This window comes from Canis lupus, chromosome X (genome assembly GCF_048164855.1).
Source record: "Canis lupus baileyi chromosome X, mCanLup2.hap1, whole genome shotgun sequence".
Lineage (NCBI taxonomy): Eukaryota > Metazoa > Chordata > Mammalia > Carnivora > Canidae > Canis > Canis lupus.
Window position 1 is genome coordinate 105,544,515 of NC_132876.1, and position 17,857 is coordinate 105,562,371.

The 17,857-nt window shown below is 39.3% G+C and overlaps 1 protein-coding gene across 1 annotated transcript in view; it reads right to left on the minus strand.

The window, feature by feature from the left end:
* The window catches only part of CXHXorf58 (chromosome X CXorf58 homolog), a 50,318-nt gene that overhangs the window by 19,279 nt on the left and 13,182 nt on the right, over nucleotides 1-17,857 (minus strand). The window contains exons 6-9 of the mRNA XM_072815586.1: nucleotides 15,254-15,385; nucleotides 9,676-9,905; nucleotides 7,364-7,526; nucleotides 6,677-6,813 (exon numbers count right to left, since the gene is read on the minus strand). Coding sequence (XP_072671687.1) covers nucleotides 6,677-6,813; nucleotides 7,364-7,526; nucleotides 9,676-9,905; nucleotides 15,254-15,385 — 662 coding nt within the window. The remainder of the gene's footprint in view (nucleotides 1-6,676; nucleotides 6,814-7,363; nucleotides 7,527-9,675; nucleotides 9,906-15,253; nucleotides 15,386-17,857) is intronic.

Sequence of the window (17,857 nt, forward strand, 5' to 3'; positions counted from 1 at the left end):
TGGTCTATTCTGGCACACTTGTATCTCCGTCCCAACAATTCTCCTGTTTTCTTGTGTTTAAATTTTTTTTTTGTTTTTAAAATCAAATGTATACTTGCACAGAGTTTTAAAGGTCAGATGGTTCTACAATGATTATTATAAAATCCACTAGGCTCTGCCTTTCTTTCCCCCATTTTCTGATCCTTAGAGGCAACCATTTCAATTCCTGTTTTAACAAATTCTGTTGAAGACACCAGTCCAAATGGATTAGGGGCCCCCCTACTCTAGTATGACCTCATCCTAACTAATTGCATCTGCCACAACTCTATTTCCAAATAAGGTCACATTCCGAGGTACTGAGGGTTAGGACTTCAAAATATCTTTTCCCAGGGAGAGGACAGGACACAATTCAACCCATAACAGTGGGGAAGGGATTTGGTGTTCTAATTACTTCTTACACAGATTTTCAGCCAAATCCTTTTCCTTCACCCTTCGCTTCCAAAGGTAACTTGTTTGCTGTTGCCAATTCTCGAGTCTTGTGGGGGTCCCATGGGGTAAAGTGGTTTCTTAGCTTTCCTTAAGGCCAGTTTAAGTTAGGTTCTCAGATCTGCTACGTCAACTACCACTTAGAAGTTTTCCAACTGACAAAATTCTGTTTCTGTTCTCTTTATCATTGAAGGCTTATACCTTTAAAAAAATCTCTTCACTGTAATTTTATTGGAGTTTGAGCATGCAGCTGAAACTAAGGTATCGAAGCCTACATTTTTAGCCAGAAGTTCTTCTACGTGTATCTTCATTCTCTGCCTCTCAAGTGGTGCCTTCTTTCTTAATTCTCTGACATCTCAAACCACAAAACATTTAAGGAAAATACTTCTATAATCTCTATATATGTGAAGAGTGGAAAAATAGAGAGAGATGGGGTAGGGGGAGGGAGAGCCAAGTTCAATTGATTCAAAGCCCATAGTCTCTTGATACCACTCTGCCTCCATGAGGTAGATAAACAAATATAGTACTTACCCCTCAAAAAGAGAACGGCTGGAAAGCAGTTCAACAATGCATGTGAACTGTTATAAAAATGTTTAAATTCTCTGATGCAGTAAGTAGTACCACTCAAGATTTTAATCCTGAGGATATAATTCAAAAGAATGAAGAGACAATGTGGACTTTCACTTATGATGAGAAAATGGCGAACTAAATATTCTGAAAAACCATTCCACTGCAAAAACCACAGAAACCCTAAATAAAATACAGAAAAACATCTTTAAAAAATGTGTCATTGAAAAAAAATGTGTTGTTGAGGGGCGCCTGGGTGGCTCAGTCAGTTAAGCTTGTGCCTTCAGCTCAGGTCGTGGTCCCAGGGTCCTGGGATCAAGCCCCACATCGGGTTCTCCTTCTGTCTCTGCCTCTCCCCCTTGCTTGTGCTCTTTTGCTCTCGCTCTCTCCCTCTCTCTCTCTCTCTCAAATAAATAAATAAAATCTCTAAAATAAAAATAAATAAAAGGTATCATCGAGGGTTGCCTGGGTGGTGCAGTTGGTTAAGAGTCCAACTCTTGGTTTCAACTTGGGTCATGGTTTCAGCATCCCGAGATTGAGCCCTGTGTTAGGCTCCCTGCTCAGCACGGAATCTGCTTGTCCTTCTCCCTTCTGCCCCGCCCCGTGCATTTGCGCTCTCTCTCTCTCTCTCTCTCTCTCTCTCTCTCAAATAAATAAACCTTTTAAAAAAAAGGTATCATTAAACTTGTAAGTAGGAAAATCTTCAGGAGTGAGAAATAAAGAGGGAGCTCCAAACTAACTATGGTCTGTGACTGAGGACCCTAAGCATATCCATCACCTCTCAGGAACCTTAAGTCTTGGGTTTGAATGACTTCATGTATGTATGTGAGACAAGATCTTGGAACAGGGAAAGTAGGGAATTGGAACTGAGACATCTGCATAAAGTCAGACTCTCACAGGACAGTAAAGTGAAAGAAAATGGAGGTAGATGAGAGAGAATGTGGGACAATCTTCTACATAACTGAAGAACACAAAATGGGAAGAGAAAACCTTAAAAGTTGTCAGAAAAGAGAGGTCAGGTAAAAGGCAACAACTAGCCTGGCAGCAACAGTGGAACATTAACTTCAGATTGCTGAGAGAATACCACCATCTACATAGAATTTGATACCAACTTAAATTATGTATTTAAGAATAGGGTGAAGTGGCACCTGGGTAGTTCAGTGGTTGGGTGTCTGCCTTTGGCACAGGTCGTGATCCCCGGGTTCTGGGATCAAGTCCCACATTGGGTTCCCTGTGGGGAGCCTGCTTCTCCCTCTGCCTGTGTTTCTGCCTCTCTCTGTGTCTCTCATGGGTAAATAAATAAAAAGGAACTTTTAAGAGTACATATTAGGATAAAGAGAAACGACCCCAGAAGGAAAGTTGGAGATTTATAAAACAACGTCTAATTTGGAGGTTAAAAATAAGATGGTGTGCTCAAATATTGTATAAACAATGACTTTTAAGACCAAGAGGATGGTGATTAGCCATCTGAAGGCCCCTGGATAGTTTGGGAGGGGGCTGGAGCTATTGATTTAGATTTTAAGCACACATGATAAAATTTAAGAGTAATTACAAAGAAGAGGAATAGACCAATAGAGGGAACAGTGTGGAATCAAAAGAATAATCTGAAAAAAACTTGGAAGGGGAAGAAGATATAGAAAAAGCAGGATAGATATCACAAGATAAAATGGTAAAGAGAATGGCACATGCCAACAATCAATTAAAATCACAGTAAAGTGTAAATGTTCTAAACTCACCAGTCAAAAGAAAGATATCCTCAGATTGGACTAAAATGAAACAAAACAAAACAATCCAGATATTTGTGGTACCGTAGAGAAAACCTAAAATACAAAGACATAGTATATCAGAATAATTAATGTTAGCTGCTGGAACAATCGACCCCTAAGATCACTGGGGCTTAACACAACAAGGTTTAATTTTTGCTCACATCACAGTTCATCAGGTCAGGCTGCTGCTCTGGCTGTCACTCCTTCAATCAGTGATATAGGAATCTGGGATCCATCGATCCTAGTTCCACAGTCTTGGAGTTCTTTGCCTTGAGCCACGTGAGCAAGGGAGAGAGAACATATAAAGAGTATGGATGGCATTTTAAGGGCCAAGCCTAGAAGTGGCATACATCACTGCTACCCACATTCTCCGGTGGTCCCAACATAACTGCAAAGAGCTGGGCTTCTTCCTGCGTTTCCAGGAAGAAGAAATGGAATTAGTGAGCATCTAGCCAGTCTCTGAAACATAAAAAGGATGAAAATATGAAGAGATGGAAAAGGATACACCAGATAGACACTAACCGGAAGAAAGCTAGAGTAGCTCTGTTCATATTGGACAAAATAGTCTCCAAGGCAAAATGGGTTATTAGGAATAAAGATAGTAACCACAAAAAGATAACATTCAAGAGACATTAATTCCGAAACTATGTATGTACCTGATGATATCTTCAAAAAACAAAAAGCAAAAATTGACACAAGGAGAAACTTATAGAACATATACCTTCCTCAGTAACTCTTGTCACATAGACCAAAAATTAGTAGTATATAGAAAACAGAAATAATATAATTAACAAGTTTGATCAAAAGGACATGAGTAGAACCTTGTATCCAGCTAAAGAAAATATACATTCTTTCTTAAAAGTTCAAAAAACATTTATGAAAACTGATCATATACTTGGCTATAAAGTCAACAATTTTCCCAGAATCAGTATCGTACAAATCATGTTTTCTGATTACAGTGCAATTAGGTAAAAAATAAGTATCAGAAAGAAAACCAAAGGAAAAAGACTGTATGAAGATATTCATTCTAGCATTAATTAGCAACAAAAATGAAAAATTAGAAGTAAAATTATGCCACATCAACCCGAAGTAAATTATGCCATATCAACCCGATGGGCTATCATGTGGCCATTAAAAATTATTTTTTTACAGAGGATCATAGGAGAAGAGAGGGGAAAACTGAATGGGAAGTCATCAGAGAGGGAGAAAAACCATGATAGACTCTTAACTATAGGAAACAAACTGAGGGTTGCTGGAGGGGAGGTCGGGGGGTAGAGGGTAACTGGGTAATGGACACTAAGGAGGGCACATGATGTGATGAGTGCTGGGTGTTATTTTTTAAAAAGATTTTATTTATTTATTCATGAGAAACAGAGAGAGGCAGAGGGAGAAGCAGGCTCCATGCAGGGAGCCCGATGCGGGACTTGATCCTGGGACCGCGGGATCACGTTCTGAGCCAAAGGGAGATGCTCAACCGCTGAGCCACCCAGGCGTCTGGAGCACCTGGGTGCTCAAACACTACATCTGAAACTAATGATGTACTATATGTTGGCTAACTGAATTTAAAGTAAAAAAAATTTTTCAAAAATAAAAATTGGAAAAAAAATAATAAAATAAAATAAAATAAAAATTGGGGCACCTGGGTGCCTCAGTGGTTGAGTGTCTGCCCTTGGCTCAGGTCACAATCCCGGAGTCCTGGGATTGAGTGCTGCATCAGGCTCCCTGCAGGGAGCCTGCTTCTCCCTCTGCCTATGTTTCTGCATCTCTGTATGTCTCATGAATAAATAAATAAATAATTAAAAAATTAAAAATTAATTTTTAATGGACTATGTTTAAGATATATTAAGTGAAAATTTAAAATCTGTTACTTATGATTACAACCATGTGAAAATATGTATGTATTTAGAAAGATATAAGCAAATGAAAACAGTTGTTATTTTACAGTGATGAGATTATGTGTAATTCTACCTTTAAAAAGATTTTCTGTGATGTGGTTACACTGTTTAATGTGAGTTAAAATAATCAATAGAAGACCTGATCTCTGTCTGGCAGTGGATGCTATTTATGCCTTAATATCCATTATCCTTTTCTTTTATAACAATAGAATTTTAGTTGGGTACATAACTGCCTAAAACAAGTGTACATTTCCCAGCCTCCCTCGTAGCTAGGCATTACAATGGGACAAAGTCAGAGCTAATGAAATATGAGAAGTGGGTGCCCTGAAATGTAGAGTCTGTTCTTTTGTCTTTTTCGTTCAACCTGTTACCTGAAATCTTCCCTAGCTTTGTTATTGCACATACTATGGGTAGACTGAACCTGAATGGAATTTGATTGGATGAGGGACTGCTTCCCAACTTAATGAATGAGTATGTATGACTCATGAGGATAAATACATATTTTCTATTCAACTGGCGCCCAGTACAAGCTCTGAAAACAAGGGGATTATCCATCCTAATTTTGGATATCAAATAATAATACATTAATATGGAAGAGTACATGTTTATGTTAAATATATTCTAGTGGGAATCATACACATTTACTCCAATATTCCTTATCACTTAAGAAAATGTTTTAATAGAGAATGAGATCTATTTATAGACTGCTTTGCCTGAGTTAAATCAGCTATCAACCTCCATATTTTAAATGTTAAACAAAATCAAAAATTGTATTTTTAAAAAATTTTTATTTATTTATGATAGTCACAGAGAGAGAGAGAGAGAGAGGCAGAGACACAGGCAGAGGGAGAAGCAGGTTCCATGCACCGGGAGCCCGACGTGGGATTCGATCCCGGGTCTCCAGGATCGCGCCCTGGGCCAAAGGCAGGCGCCAAACCGCTGCGCCACCCAGGGATCCCAAAAATTGTATTTTTAAAGTTCAATAAAGAATGCACTTTGTTGGGGTGCCTGGGTGGCTCAGTTGGTTAGGTGTCTGCCTGCAGCTCAGGTCACCATCCCAGGGCCCTGGGATCAAGCCCCACGTTGGGCTCCCTGCACAGTGGGGAGTCTGTTTCTTCCACTCCCTCTGGGCCCCCACCCCCACTGCTTATGCTCTCTCTCTAGCTCTGCTCTCTCTCCAATAAATAAATAAAATATTTTAAAAAGGCAAAAAACTAAAAAAAAAAAGAATGTACTTTGTCTAATTATCGTAGTTCCTGGTAAGGTTTGATATAATCTAACAGCCTAGATCACAAAAAATATCAATAATTTGTACTATACCAGGAATAAGATGATCAGATCAAAAGGAGATCAGTAAATATTACTCAAAACCTTTTTTATACTTGAAAAATATCCCAATACAACATTGAAGCAGATGAGACATTCTGCCCCAGGTCCTTACAATCCTCAATAATGATTAGGTATGCTAGGTCGTGTCTACTATAGTAACAAATTCATTATTATTTGTATTATAATTTAGAATAGGTCAATCAAAAGGTGCTTTGTAAAAACAACATGCCAGTTTAAAAAAAAGCTGATGCAAGAGCAGCCTTTTATTCTGTGAATTCTAATATTTATGTTAAGCATGGCCTGTTTAGATGTTTTTAAAAATGAAGGAAAATCAGAATTGAATAAAAGTTCCAGGGATTAATTTACTAATCATTTCTTGAGTAAAACTATATACAGCTAGTTCAAGGGCATCTAGTAGAAATAATTTATTCAGATTAAAATTCTGTCAGTAAAAAATATTAGTATTTATGGTAAGACTAAAATGGCTTAAAAATCGGTCACACATTTGGTTAAGAGAGCATTCTGAGGGCTTGTTTATATTTCATTTTCCTTTAATATGCATATTAGCAAGACAGACTGTTAAATAATTTGGTTTTCTATCAGTTAGCTGTATATTAACATGATGGAGAACTATTAATATACAAGTCTTGATACCAGGCAAATAATTCCTTTTCTTCTTTTCTCAATTCCTCATCTGACACAAGCTCATCAACTTTCACAATGTCAAAAGATGGGGTAGAGAAGATGATTGACTGTTGTTGCTTTGTGCCTGGTTTGTCCGTTTGTGGTTCCTAAGTAGAATTATAAATAAAAGAGGAAAGGATTTTACATTTGGTTTTTTACTACTTTCTGTTTTTATATGGACTGTTTATACTTAGCCTCATTTCAAAAAATTTATACCGTATATAGATTTTTAAAGAATTACAAAGTAATACATAGCTATGTTAGTTGTAAATATTCCTACAATGTAGGAATATACTGAGGCAGACTTTATGCATATAGTTTTAAATAAGTCTAGATAGAAATGACTTTTATTTTGAGAAAAGCACTATTTGAGATGTGCTGAATCAATAGTGTCATCATACAGAGATGACTGTTGTTGTTTGCCACTTTATACAGATGTGAGGCCAAAACAGCTGGTATTTATCAGATTAGCTATATTGTTGAAGAATTTTTAAAACATGTGTTACCAAGAGGAACACAGCTTTATACTATCCACATATATACCAAAGGTGTTTTAGCCTTGAACTTGTAAATTAGGAAAATTCTACTTACAGAAGAAGAATTACTAACAGTTTGACTAGTGTCCAAAACAATGAATTCAGTACGAGTTCAACTTACAGTCCCCACGGAAGCATTTTTTTCTTTAGCCATCTTATAAGCTTTTTTCATTTTTTCCACATTCATTAGAGCTTGCTTGGATTGACGACCCAGATGTTTAATTTGATTCTGCTGTTGGTAGGGCCGATATAAAGGTTTGATAGCTGAAACGGATGAAGGGCATCTAGAAAAGATTTGAATTGTAGACAGAAAAAAATGCACAAAATAACATTTAAATGTAAAGCAAGTTGCAAATTTTATTAAAGCATCTTCTAGCAACTAGATCATAGGCCTCTATATTTGGAGCAATACTGTATGTAAGTTTTTAGGCCAAAGGCATCATTTCTGCTTAAATTATAGGGCATAGCTCTTTATTTGGCACTTATGAAGGTGTATAAATGATGATGTGGATCACAATGATGATGAAAATTATAGAACATGGTATCAATTTAAAATCAGTTTTCCTGGAAAATACCATGTAGTAGTCATAGTAACACAAAAGAGTATTAAATTTCATAATGGCTGAAAAAACAAGCTGTCTTTATCAGTGTTGGGATCAGATACAGGTGGTACCATGCCCACAGTCCCCTAGGCCTTACCACCACAAAGTACATAGGCCCAACTTCCAACTGCCAGCATTGGCCTCTCTTGGCATGACAGCTTTCTTGTGGAAACGAGAGCCCATGCTCTGGGAAAGTGCCTGAGAATTAACACTTTCCCTCAGAAACAGTCCTTAGCCACTGAGTGATGCACATCAGCCTATAAATATCCCAACTTCCTTGCCCCCACTAGATAACTTGAGGTGCACGTTCTGTAATGGCTTGGATACTCCCAAGAGGGATTAAGCTCCCTTCACCCGCAGAAGTAACCTGTTTGCTAACACATGCTGTTTTGGCTGCCTGCCCTTCCTTGTCTCCCTTTCATCAGTGATTCTGGGAATCACCTCTCAAATAAACTACTCATATTCAAATATTTGATATGAGAGATCCCAAACTAACACCGCATTCAAAGAAATCTGCAAGAAAGTACTTTTCCCTCTTTAATTGATTTAAAATTTGGCTACTTAATTTGGCTCTTCAAGTGGCTCATTCTTAGATAATCAGTAGCAAGAGTCCAAATAGCAGGGAGCCTAGGGTTATATATGGTGGCAGGGAAAATTACATCATTTATTTGACCTTGGTGGTAATAGGGTTAAGTTCTATATTCAGTGTCTATATGGATGAGTTAGAGAAAATCTATTTCATGATGACAGACTGCACCCTACACCAGGCCATCTGTCTGGCAAATGTATAGCCTCAATCATAAAATATATGGGCTAAATTATATTATTGGGTCAGCACCACTCATCTCTAGCCCTGAAAAAAACCCAGTGTGTTTGCCTGACAAGAAGACCAGTGCCTCCTCTGTGTACCGAAGGAGTATTTTTTCATTTCAAATATGACTCCATGAAAATAGACTACCAATAGATGCTCTTCAATCTGATTATCTCTTTTTCTTAAGAAAGAAAGCTTCATTTGTAAATAAGATGGGCTAGGTGAGACTTGTAATGGAAAGAAAAAAGGAATATAATTGGAGCAGTCATATTCTGTCTGCATTGTTTCAGATCATAATACAGTTTCTTTTGCTACAACAGGAGCTTCTATAATGTGAATTGGCTCACATGCTATTGCTAAAGAAGAGAATAATGTCACTGTAATTTATATGCAATTTGTCCTCAGCAAGGGGAGCCAGAATCGCAAGAGTAGAATTATAACCTTCAGCAGAAAAGGAAAAGGTCCTCAGCTCTGTGTCGCATAGGCAACGGGGGCCCTTTGGGCTGTATTTATGAAAACAAGAATTAGCACCTGCATCTAGGGCTCTCGCCCCAGAGGCACCCCTGACCCCACAGTCCACCCTTGCTGCCCCCACCATACTCCCCACCCTTGGGGGGGTGCTTTCTGGTTATTGGCGGGTTGCACTGCCTCTCACATACGCTGAAAAGGCAGCCATGCCAGCCCAGGGCTCCACCTCCATCTGCATTACCTCTGTGTTGACTACCCGCTCCAATTAAAGAGTTGCCTGCATTTCAACTCTATTGTCCGTTTTTTAATATTTGCTGTGGCCCCCTCTAGCCATCCTGAGCTGCCTGTCTGGTGGTGCGAGTTATCTCCCCAGGTTCCAATTGTCCTTTTGGTTAGTGCTCTACTTACAAAGATGTGTACGTTTTGAGCAATCTGCCCCAACCCTATTTTTCCCATATGCCCTATTATTATCTTTCATGAGCTATTTGGCAGAATGTGAACATTTTCAGAAACACCTCTAGTATTGTAACCCCAGGAAACTGTTACTTTTACCTAACTTCAGAAACAATCCGTAGCTGACGCTGACGCATCTCTTCTGTTTGTGGTCTCTGTAATAGATACTTCATTTCTTTTTGTAGACGGTTTGATATTATTCCAGACTCTGCATAATCAACTATGTCATATATTATCATTGTCCTGGGGATGTTTTTGAGGTCTAATTTTCGCCAGTAGTTATTTCTACCACCAGAAGATGCAGGGGTCTCGTCCAGAAGACTGGAATACTATATGGAAAAAACAAGTAAGAATGATCGGCTGTGGGTACTCCAGAATGTTTTAAGACACATTTCCCAAGGTTCCAATGTCCAATGTCACTTCATCCAAAAAGTATTCCTTGATCCCATCTCTGAAATTAATCAGCAACTTTCTTCTATGGCTTATTACTGACTACTTGATGTTTTAGCTCTCTGTGTACTTAGCGCCCCCACCACAAGACAGGATCCTTGTCATACAGCATCACACACATAGTACCCCACTCACTCAATCTTTATTTAATGATAAATATTTTTTAATCTAATGAATAAACATTTTAATGCCAAATACATGACCTGCATACCTGGTAGTGCTAGTTCATAATATGCTTGGATTGAGAGGACATTTGCACAAGAAATAATGAGTTCACCTCTGGTATCAAGTGGTGAATTTCACTATTTTCATTTGGAGCATTTGTAGAAATCCCACGTTTATGTATTTATTTTTAAATTTAAAATAACAAATTAGGAATGTTAAAATGCAAATATATATAATCAACCTTATAAAATGTTCATTTAAGAGACAGGAATAGGGCTAGAGGATCTACAATGCTGGGACAGAATATCAGCTAGGTATTTAAGGTATGTCTCTCTCTCTCTCTCTCTCTCTCTCACATGCACACACATCCCTACACCCCCACAAGCAGTCTTTATTTTGTATCATTAAGGCATGCACAGATTTTAATTACTACCATTTGACTGAATGACCCCAGTCCTTCAACATGTCTCAAATTTCAGTTTCTGCAGTATAACTCAATAACTGTATGAAGTACAAACTTTGCTGATAGCTTTACAGTCCATAGATCACTACAGAAATAACAGATATGTGTAGTGAATAGTGACAAATCATGTCCCTTCTTCCAAAGTGTCAGTGATTGGCCATTGATGATCTGTTATTCAGGTCACACACAGAGAGCAAAGTATGTAGTTGTGTCACCTCTTTGTTTCCCAGTAATAAACACATGTGCCATTTTGCCAAAAAAATAAAAAGATAATCAAAAGAATAGGCCAACAGAGAAACAAAAAAGTGATAATGTTGGAAATGAAATTCAAATTAAACGTAAATGCAGTTAGAAGAAATAAGGGATATTGACATTGCCGTCATTCAAGAGACTGCGGGTGGGCAGCAAGAGGAAGGAAAGTGGTGAAGGTGAACTTAGCGGCATAAATGAGGCAAGTGGTTGTGACGAAAAGGATGCAGCTGTTCCAGAGGAAGTGACGCTGACAAAAGACTCTTCACATTAAAGGAACTTTGAGAGATTTCATAACATTTAAAGTGCAAAGGATAAAATGTTGGTAGGTAATCTGCACTTAGAAAGGAGTGTGGCAAAAAAAAAAAAAAAAGAAAGGAGTGTGGCGATTCACTAAGGCATAGAAAAGAGGCTTACTATGTATTTTAAGTTATATGAGAAGACTAAGAAGGTAAGCGCTGTTTAAACTATTCCTCATAAACTGTTTTTTTAAAGTTTTATTGAGATTCACATCCCATACAATTCACCCATTTAAAGTATATAGTTCAATGGTTTTTTAGTATATTTATCGTTGATAAAGTTTTTACAAGGAAATAAAACACTTTTAATCCTCAACGTTTCCAGTGTTTTAAATTATCATGTAGTAAATGTTTTGTTTTTCATTTTCCTATATATTTATAACAGACAGAGAGTTTTTAGTTTTGACAAGCTTTTTTTTTTAAAGGTATGGAACATCATGATTTTTCCCATTGATTATTAAATTTGATTTGCGTGGTTTCAGCTTGCACGGTCATTTTTAAAAAAGATTTTATTTATTCATAACAGACAGAGAGAGAGAGAGGCAGAAGAAAGGGAGAGAAAAAGGCTCCATGCAGGGAGCCTGACGTGGGACTCGATCCCGGGTCTCCAGGATCACACCCCGGGCCGAAGGCGGCGCCAAACCGCTGGGCCACCGGGGCTGCCTGCATGGTCATTTTCTTAAAGGATTTTATCTTTAAGCAATCTCTACATGTATTGTGAGGCTTGAACCCACAACCCTGAGATCAAGAGTGGCATGCTCCACCAACCAAGCCAGCGAGGTACTGCTGCACATTTTCATGACCCTGCACTACTGTGCAAAGTGAGGACTGACTACATATTTTACTTGCTCAGAGTGTAGTAGTAAAATGAGTAAACATCTCAGAACTGTCAATGACCTGCTCTGTGCTTTGCTAAGTGACTTGGGCAAGTTTTTTTTAAAATTGTTTATTTATTCATGAGAGAGACAGAGAGATAGAGAGGCAGAGATAGAGGCAGAGGGAGAAGCAGAGATAGAGGCAGAGGGAGAAGCAGGCTCCATGCAGGGAGCCTGATGCAGGATTCGATCCCAGGACCCAGGGATCACGCCCTGAGCCAAAGGCAGATGCTTTAACTGCTGAGCCACTCAGGTGTCCCAAGTTTTAAGAAATCTTATTAAACTCCATTTTTCTCATCTGTTAAAGGGTCACATAATCTACAAACTTGAAGATTAAAGGAGATATACTATACATAAAAAGAGCCAGCAATAGTGCTTGTATCCATAAGGGGCTCAATAAATTGATAAAATGGGATCCCTGGGTGGTGCAGCGGTTTGGCGCCTGCCTTTGGCCCAGGGCGTGATCCTGGAGACCCGGGATCGAATCCCACGTCGGGCTCCCGGTGCATGGAGCCTGCTTCTTCCTCTGCCTGTGTCTCTGCCTCTCTCTCTCTCTGTGCCTATCATAAATAAAAAAAGAAAAAAAAAGAAAAAAAAATAAATTGATAAAATGATTGTCAGCAATCACCATGCTTCTCCCAACATATTTATTGGGGACTTCTTCCTAAGACACCAATCCTTGGCACAGTCATACGCTCCAAGTATGTGAGCCACATACTTTGCAAAGATAGTTGGCATCCCAAAGTGCTATTTATTTCTATTATTTCAAATGAGGGTTGAATTCCCTCATTTTCCAGGTTAAGACTCTAAAGGAAAGAAAACAGAATTGGGAGTCTCCAAGGCACTGCATTAATTTCATGTGTCACAATGAACTAGCTGAGTGGACAGTTAAGGCCATTTATTATTATTATTATTATTATTATTATTATTATCCAGAAATTTTGTATCCATTGTTTCTTTAGAACTTGTAAAATGGCAGTAATAATAGTACCTACCTCTTAGAGTTGTGAGAATAAAAGGAGGTGGTACTACACCAGCATTTGCTATTATTATTATTATTATTATTATTATTATTATTATTATTATTCAGGTATCTAGTTTAAGGTTCCTGACTTAGTACTGCTGTCCAATCCATTATGCAAACCAGGAACCTAGGAGTCATGCCGGACACCTCCCCTTAGCCTGCCTTGCTGTCTGTCACCAAGGCCCATTGCTTTTACTTTCTAATTATCTCCTGTGTCTCCAGCCTCACAGCCCTCAGCCAAGATACCACCGTCTCTCCTGAAATACAGCAGGAACATCCAAACTAGGAGAAGGCTCTTGCTGTACTCTAATCCATTCCCTATACTGCAGCCAGACAGATCCCTTCACTCATTAGATTAGATCATCTCATTTCTTAACACATTAAGAAGCACCAGCTTCTACCTGCACACAGGATCAAGAAAAAGAAAAATACCTTGCTATTGTCAAAAGGCCTGTCTGATGCTCTCTTGCCAGCCCTCCAGGCTGCCTGCCCAAACCTCTGCTCTCTCTTCTCCAGCTCCACAGACCTGCAGTTCCTCCTGCCACAGAGCCTCTGCCTGGGGCACAGCACCTGCTCAGCCCCAGACTGAGGCTGTGACACATTGTTGATTGCCTGCCCATCAACCATTTCCCACTTCTTCCTTGCCTCCAGAGCCCTGATTTTTTTTTTTCAAGTATGGAGCAGCCACGTGTTCTAGGAAGGAGGGCCCCAGCACATGAACCATGATGGTTCTAAGTCAATGGTGGAAAATGATCTCATTTTCCTTTATCAGCAATTAGGTTAGGATTCTGATCAATGGGATCTGAGGGGAAGTCTGTTGGGGACTTCTGGCAAAGATTTTTCTCTTCTTTCTTTCTTTCTTTCTTTCTTTCTTTCTTTCTTTCTTTCTTTCTTTCTTTCTTTCTTTCTTTCTTTCTTTCTTTCTTCCTTTTTTTTTTTTTTAAGTAGGCTCCATGTCCAGCATGGAGCCCAACATGGGGCGCTTGAACTCACAACCCTGAGATCAAGACCTGAGCTGAGATCAAGAATTGGATGCTTCACCAACTGAGCCAGCCAAGCACCCCCAGAGATATTTCTTCTTGAGATAAAAAGGAAAATGGTACTTAAGAGTCCCCTTGTTCCTGACTTTAAAGGAAGTTAAGAATGTGATAGTCATCTTGTTACCATGTGGAGGAAGACAAGAGCACTGTAGAGGACCCTGATGTCCTTGAGCTGCTGTATTATTAGCTGGCCTGAGACCCACCTCTTTGTAGACTTCAGACATGGGACAGTACAATTCCCTTGCTGTTTAAGCCTCCTGTGGTTGGGAATAATCTGTCACTTGTACCACAAAGCACCCAAATAATAATAATAACCCCTTCTCAATAGGTCAAATCTCCATCATATACTCTCTTAGCAACACGTACTTGATTTTTTTACTTTTTAGCAAGATAAAATTCACAAAATATAAAATTCACCATTTTAACCATTTTAAATGTACACAATTCAGTGCATTTAGTAAATTAACTCTACATAGCACTACTATCTAATTCCAAAACATTTCCATCAACCCCAAAGGAAAAGCCACATTCATTAGCTATCATTCTCCAGATGCAAAGAGCCAAATATTTTATGATTCCATGAATACAAGCTATCCAGAATAGGTAAACTCAGGGAGACAAGAGGCTGATTAGTGAGTGATAGGGGCTGGAGTGATGGAGGGACAGGGAGTGACAGCTTAATACAAGGGAGGTTTCCTTTTGGGGTGATAAAGTTCAGGAACTAGATAGTGGTGGTGTCTGAACAACATTGTGAATATACTTAATGTCACTGAATTATACCATTTAAGATGGTAAATTTTATATTATGCTTATTTTTCTATAGTGAAAAAAATGTATGATCCTTTCTCTTGGAGGATAAGGTCAGAAGAGTTTTTAAAGATTATTTATTTTAAAAGATTTTACTTATTCATTTGAGAGCACGAGCAGGGTAAGGGGCAGAGGGGGAAGCAGGCTCCCCAATGAGCAGGAAGCCCGATGTGGGACTCGATCCCAGCACCCTGGGATCATGACCTGAGCTGAAAGCAGGCACCTAACCAACTGAGCCACTCAGGTGCCCACAGAAAGCTTTTTAAAAAATTGTTGTTTCTAATATCTAAATCTCAATTCCTTACTTGCATGTAGTCTTTCAGGGTGACAATATCTATTTTATCAGTTATTTTGAACTTCTGGAAAAGACATTCATCTTCCATAACCTGATGGTAAAACTTCTTTTTCCCCATAATTTTGCAAGCATCAGCCACTGCCTATAAAGAGAATAGAAAACAGATTTTTAAAACAGTAGTATAATAGCAATAATTATCAGTGCACACTTTACATATTTCTTCTGACAAACACATAAAATACTGTTCCTTTCTTCTAGCAGCTTGCTATTCAATAAAAAGACTGTATTTACAAAGAAAAGATTGTATAAGAGTTTTTAAACCATTTAAAATTCGTTTCCATAACCATATCTACATAGTTTTAAAATGTAATGTAGCTGAGTCTCCAACCCTCAGAGAACCACAGTGTTTTAAAAATGTTTTTTCCCCTCTTAAAAAACATTCTTTTCCCTTAACAAAACAAATCTATAGCGTCATTCATGCTGTCAAGGCAGAGAAAACTTCCTTGGTTATTAAACAGGTTGCCCTAGGAACTGCAGTGAAAGGTGTTACTGGGCCAACTCTCTTTTATGCGCTAGTTAATACCTCACCCCCAAATGGAAACATGTATGTTTCACATTGCTTAGACCTTCCTCTCCTTCAGACTTCATTCTCTGTAGCCAAAGAGTAGTGAAGCATTTTTTTTTCTCTCCGAAACGCTGGCATTTTGTACTAAAGGAAAATACCTGGGAGGGCAGAGGTAGAAGAATGCCAGAAAATATGGAGGCCCAAATCTCATCTGGCCCTGTCTGTACCATACCGTTCCACATACGCCCATCCTTTGCTAAGAGCTATACATAGACTGAGTAGAGACTTAAGTACTCCCCACCCTCGTTCCCACCCCCCATAAGTATGTGCTGACTCTTCTAACACATATTTATATTACATATCTATGCTTCTGGCCACAAAGCATATGCTTATGAGAATGGAGACTGGCGTAGAATAAAATTCAAATATCTTTGGATTCCAGATCAGTTTCTCTTTCCCTCTGAATCTCAGAATGTGTATTTGTGAAAACATGGGAACTCCAGGTTATAATGTTGATGTGAGGCCGCTTGAGATGAGATCAGAATTTGGAATCTTTTTACTTAACACACAATACGACAATGAGCCTGGAGGATATAGTTTCCATTTCAATTTTCACTTTTGTTATTGAGAATATTCCTTTTTTATTTATTTTTCTAAATCCAAAGCTTAGCACACGGACATACATGGAAAACGAAAGAATATTCAAATGGTGGTAGTTTTATTCCTAATGTACTACATGGAAGGGACAGAAACAGTTTCTGTGATGAACCTTCCTTTAGGCAGATCATCTCTGTTTTCCGTTTCATTAGTTTCTTTACATACTACGCATCTAAAGAAAAGACAGTATTGGCACGTGTCACCATTATGCTTTCTTGCAATTAATTTCCCGTGGGTTCTCATTAACTACCCTCATGGTGATGCTAAAGGTAAAAGCAAATAAACTATACAGTGAACACATCTGAAAGCTGTATAATTTCTGCTTTGAGAATTTCTTTAGATATAACTGTATTTTACTTTAGCTCAAGCTACTTAGTAAGGGTATTTCTTGCCAGTCCCTCCCCACTCTACTCCACTCAGCCACCACCCACAACCTCTCCAAGCCCCGGTTTCCTTATTTGTACACTGCCTCAGCTGTGTGGCTCAGCTGTGTGAGGCCCATCCCGGGATCCAGCCAAAAATCCCTATGCCGGGCAGCACGGGGAGGGCTCGCTGCCCACTTGCGACAGGGGTTTGAAAAAAGTTTGCCTCCAATAGCCAGCATGGAGGCCATTCTTTCTTTCTCAGGCATCTGCTGTATGGCTAGCTTCAGGAAAGTACTTCTGGGTAGGAAGGGATGGGAAAGAAGTGCCCAGCACCAGGTGAAAGGGAAGGGCCGAAATGAGGCGAAGAGTCCAGGACAGCAGCCAATCAGACTAGGATTCAAGAGGCAGGCTCCATTCTTAGTGGGTGACTCAAACAAAAGGTCAAAGGCAGGCATCTCTAAATTTGACACTTCCCCTGATACCTGGCATCACTGTGGCCCAGAAGCCCCCACGGCCCCACAGGTACATGCTGGCCTAGATCCACACCTGCCCTTGTCAAGCGACTATCTCAAGTCACTTCCCCGCCCAGCTGGAAATTCTCACGAAGGTAGCATGAACTGGTATCCTGCACAGGAACAGGGTTTCTCGGTTTGGAACAGTTCAATTATACGTGAGTTCAGAATTAATGAAACCAGCACAGCTGCTGGTGTGGTTTCAACCTCGAAGTGTGCACAGTGCAGTGGATAGATGGAGAAGTATTCAAGTGTCAGTTCTGCCCCTGGCAAGCCTCTCCAAGTCCCGGCTTCCTCACAGGCTGAATGGGAATAACATGGACTGTGCTGGAGTTATCAGGAGCCCGTATAAGGGAACGTATTTAGCAGGCACGCTGGCTCAGGAGTGGTTAATTATGAGCACAGGCTCTGGAGTCAGGATCACTGGGTTTTGATATCGGCTCCTTCCCTTTCTAGCTTGAGACCTTCAGCAAGTTACTTGGTCTTTTAAAACTGAAGATAACAGAATCTACATT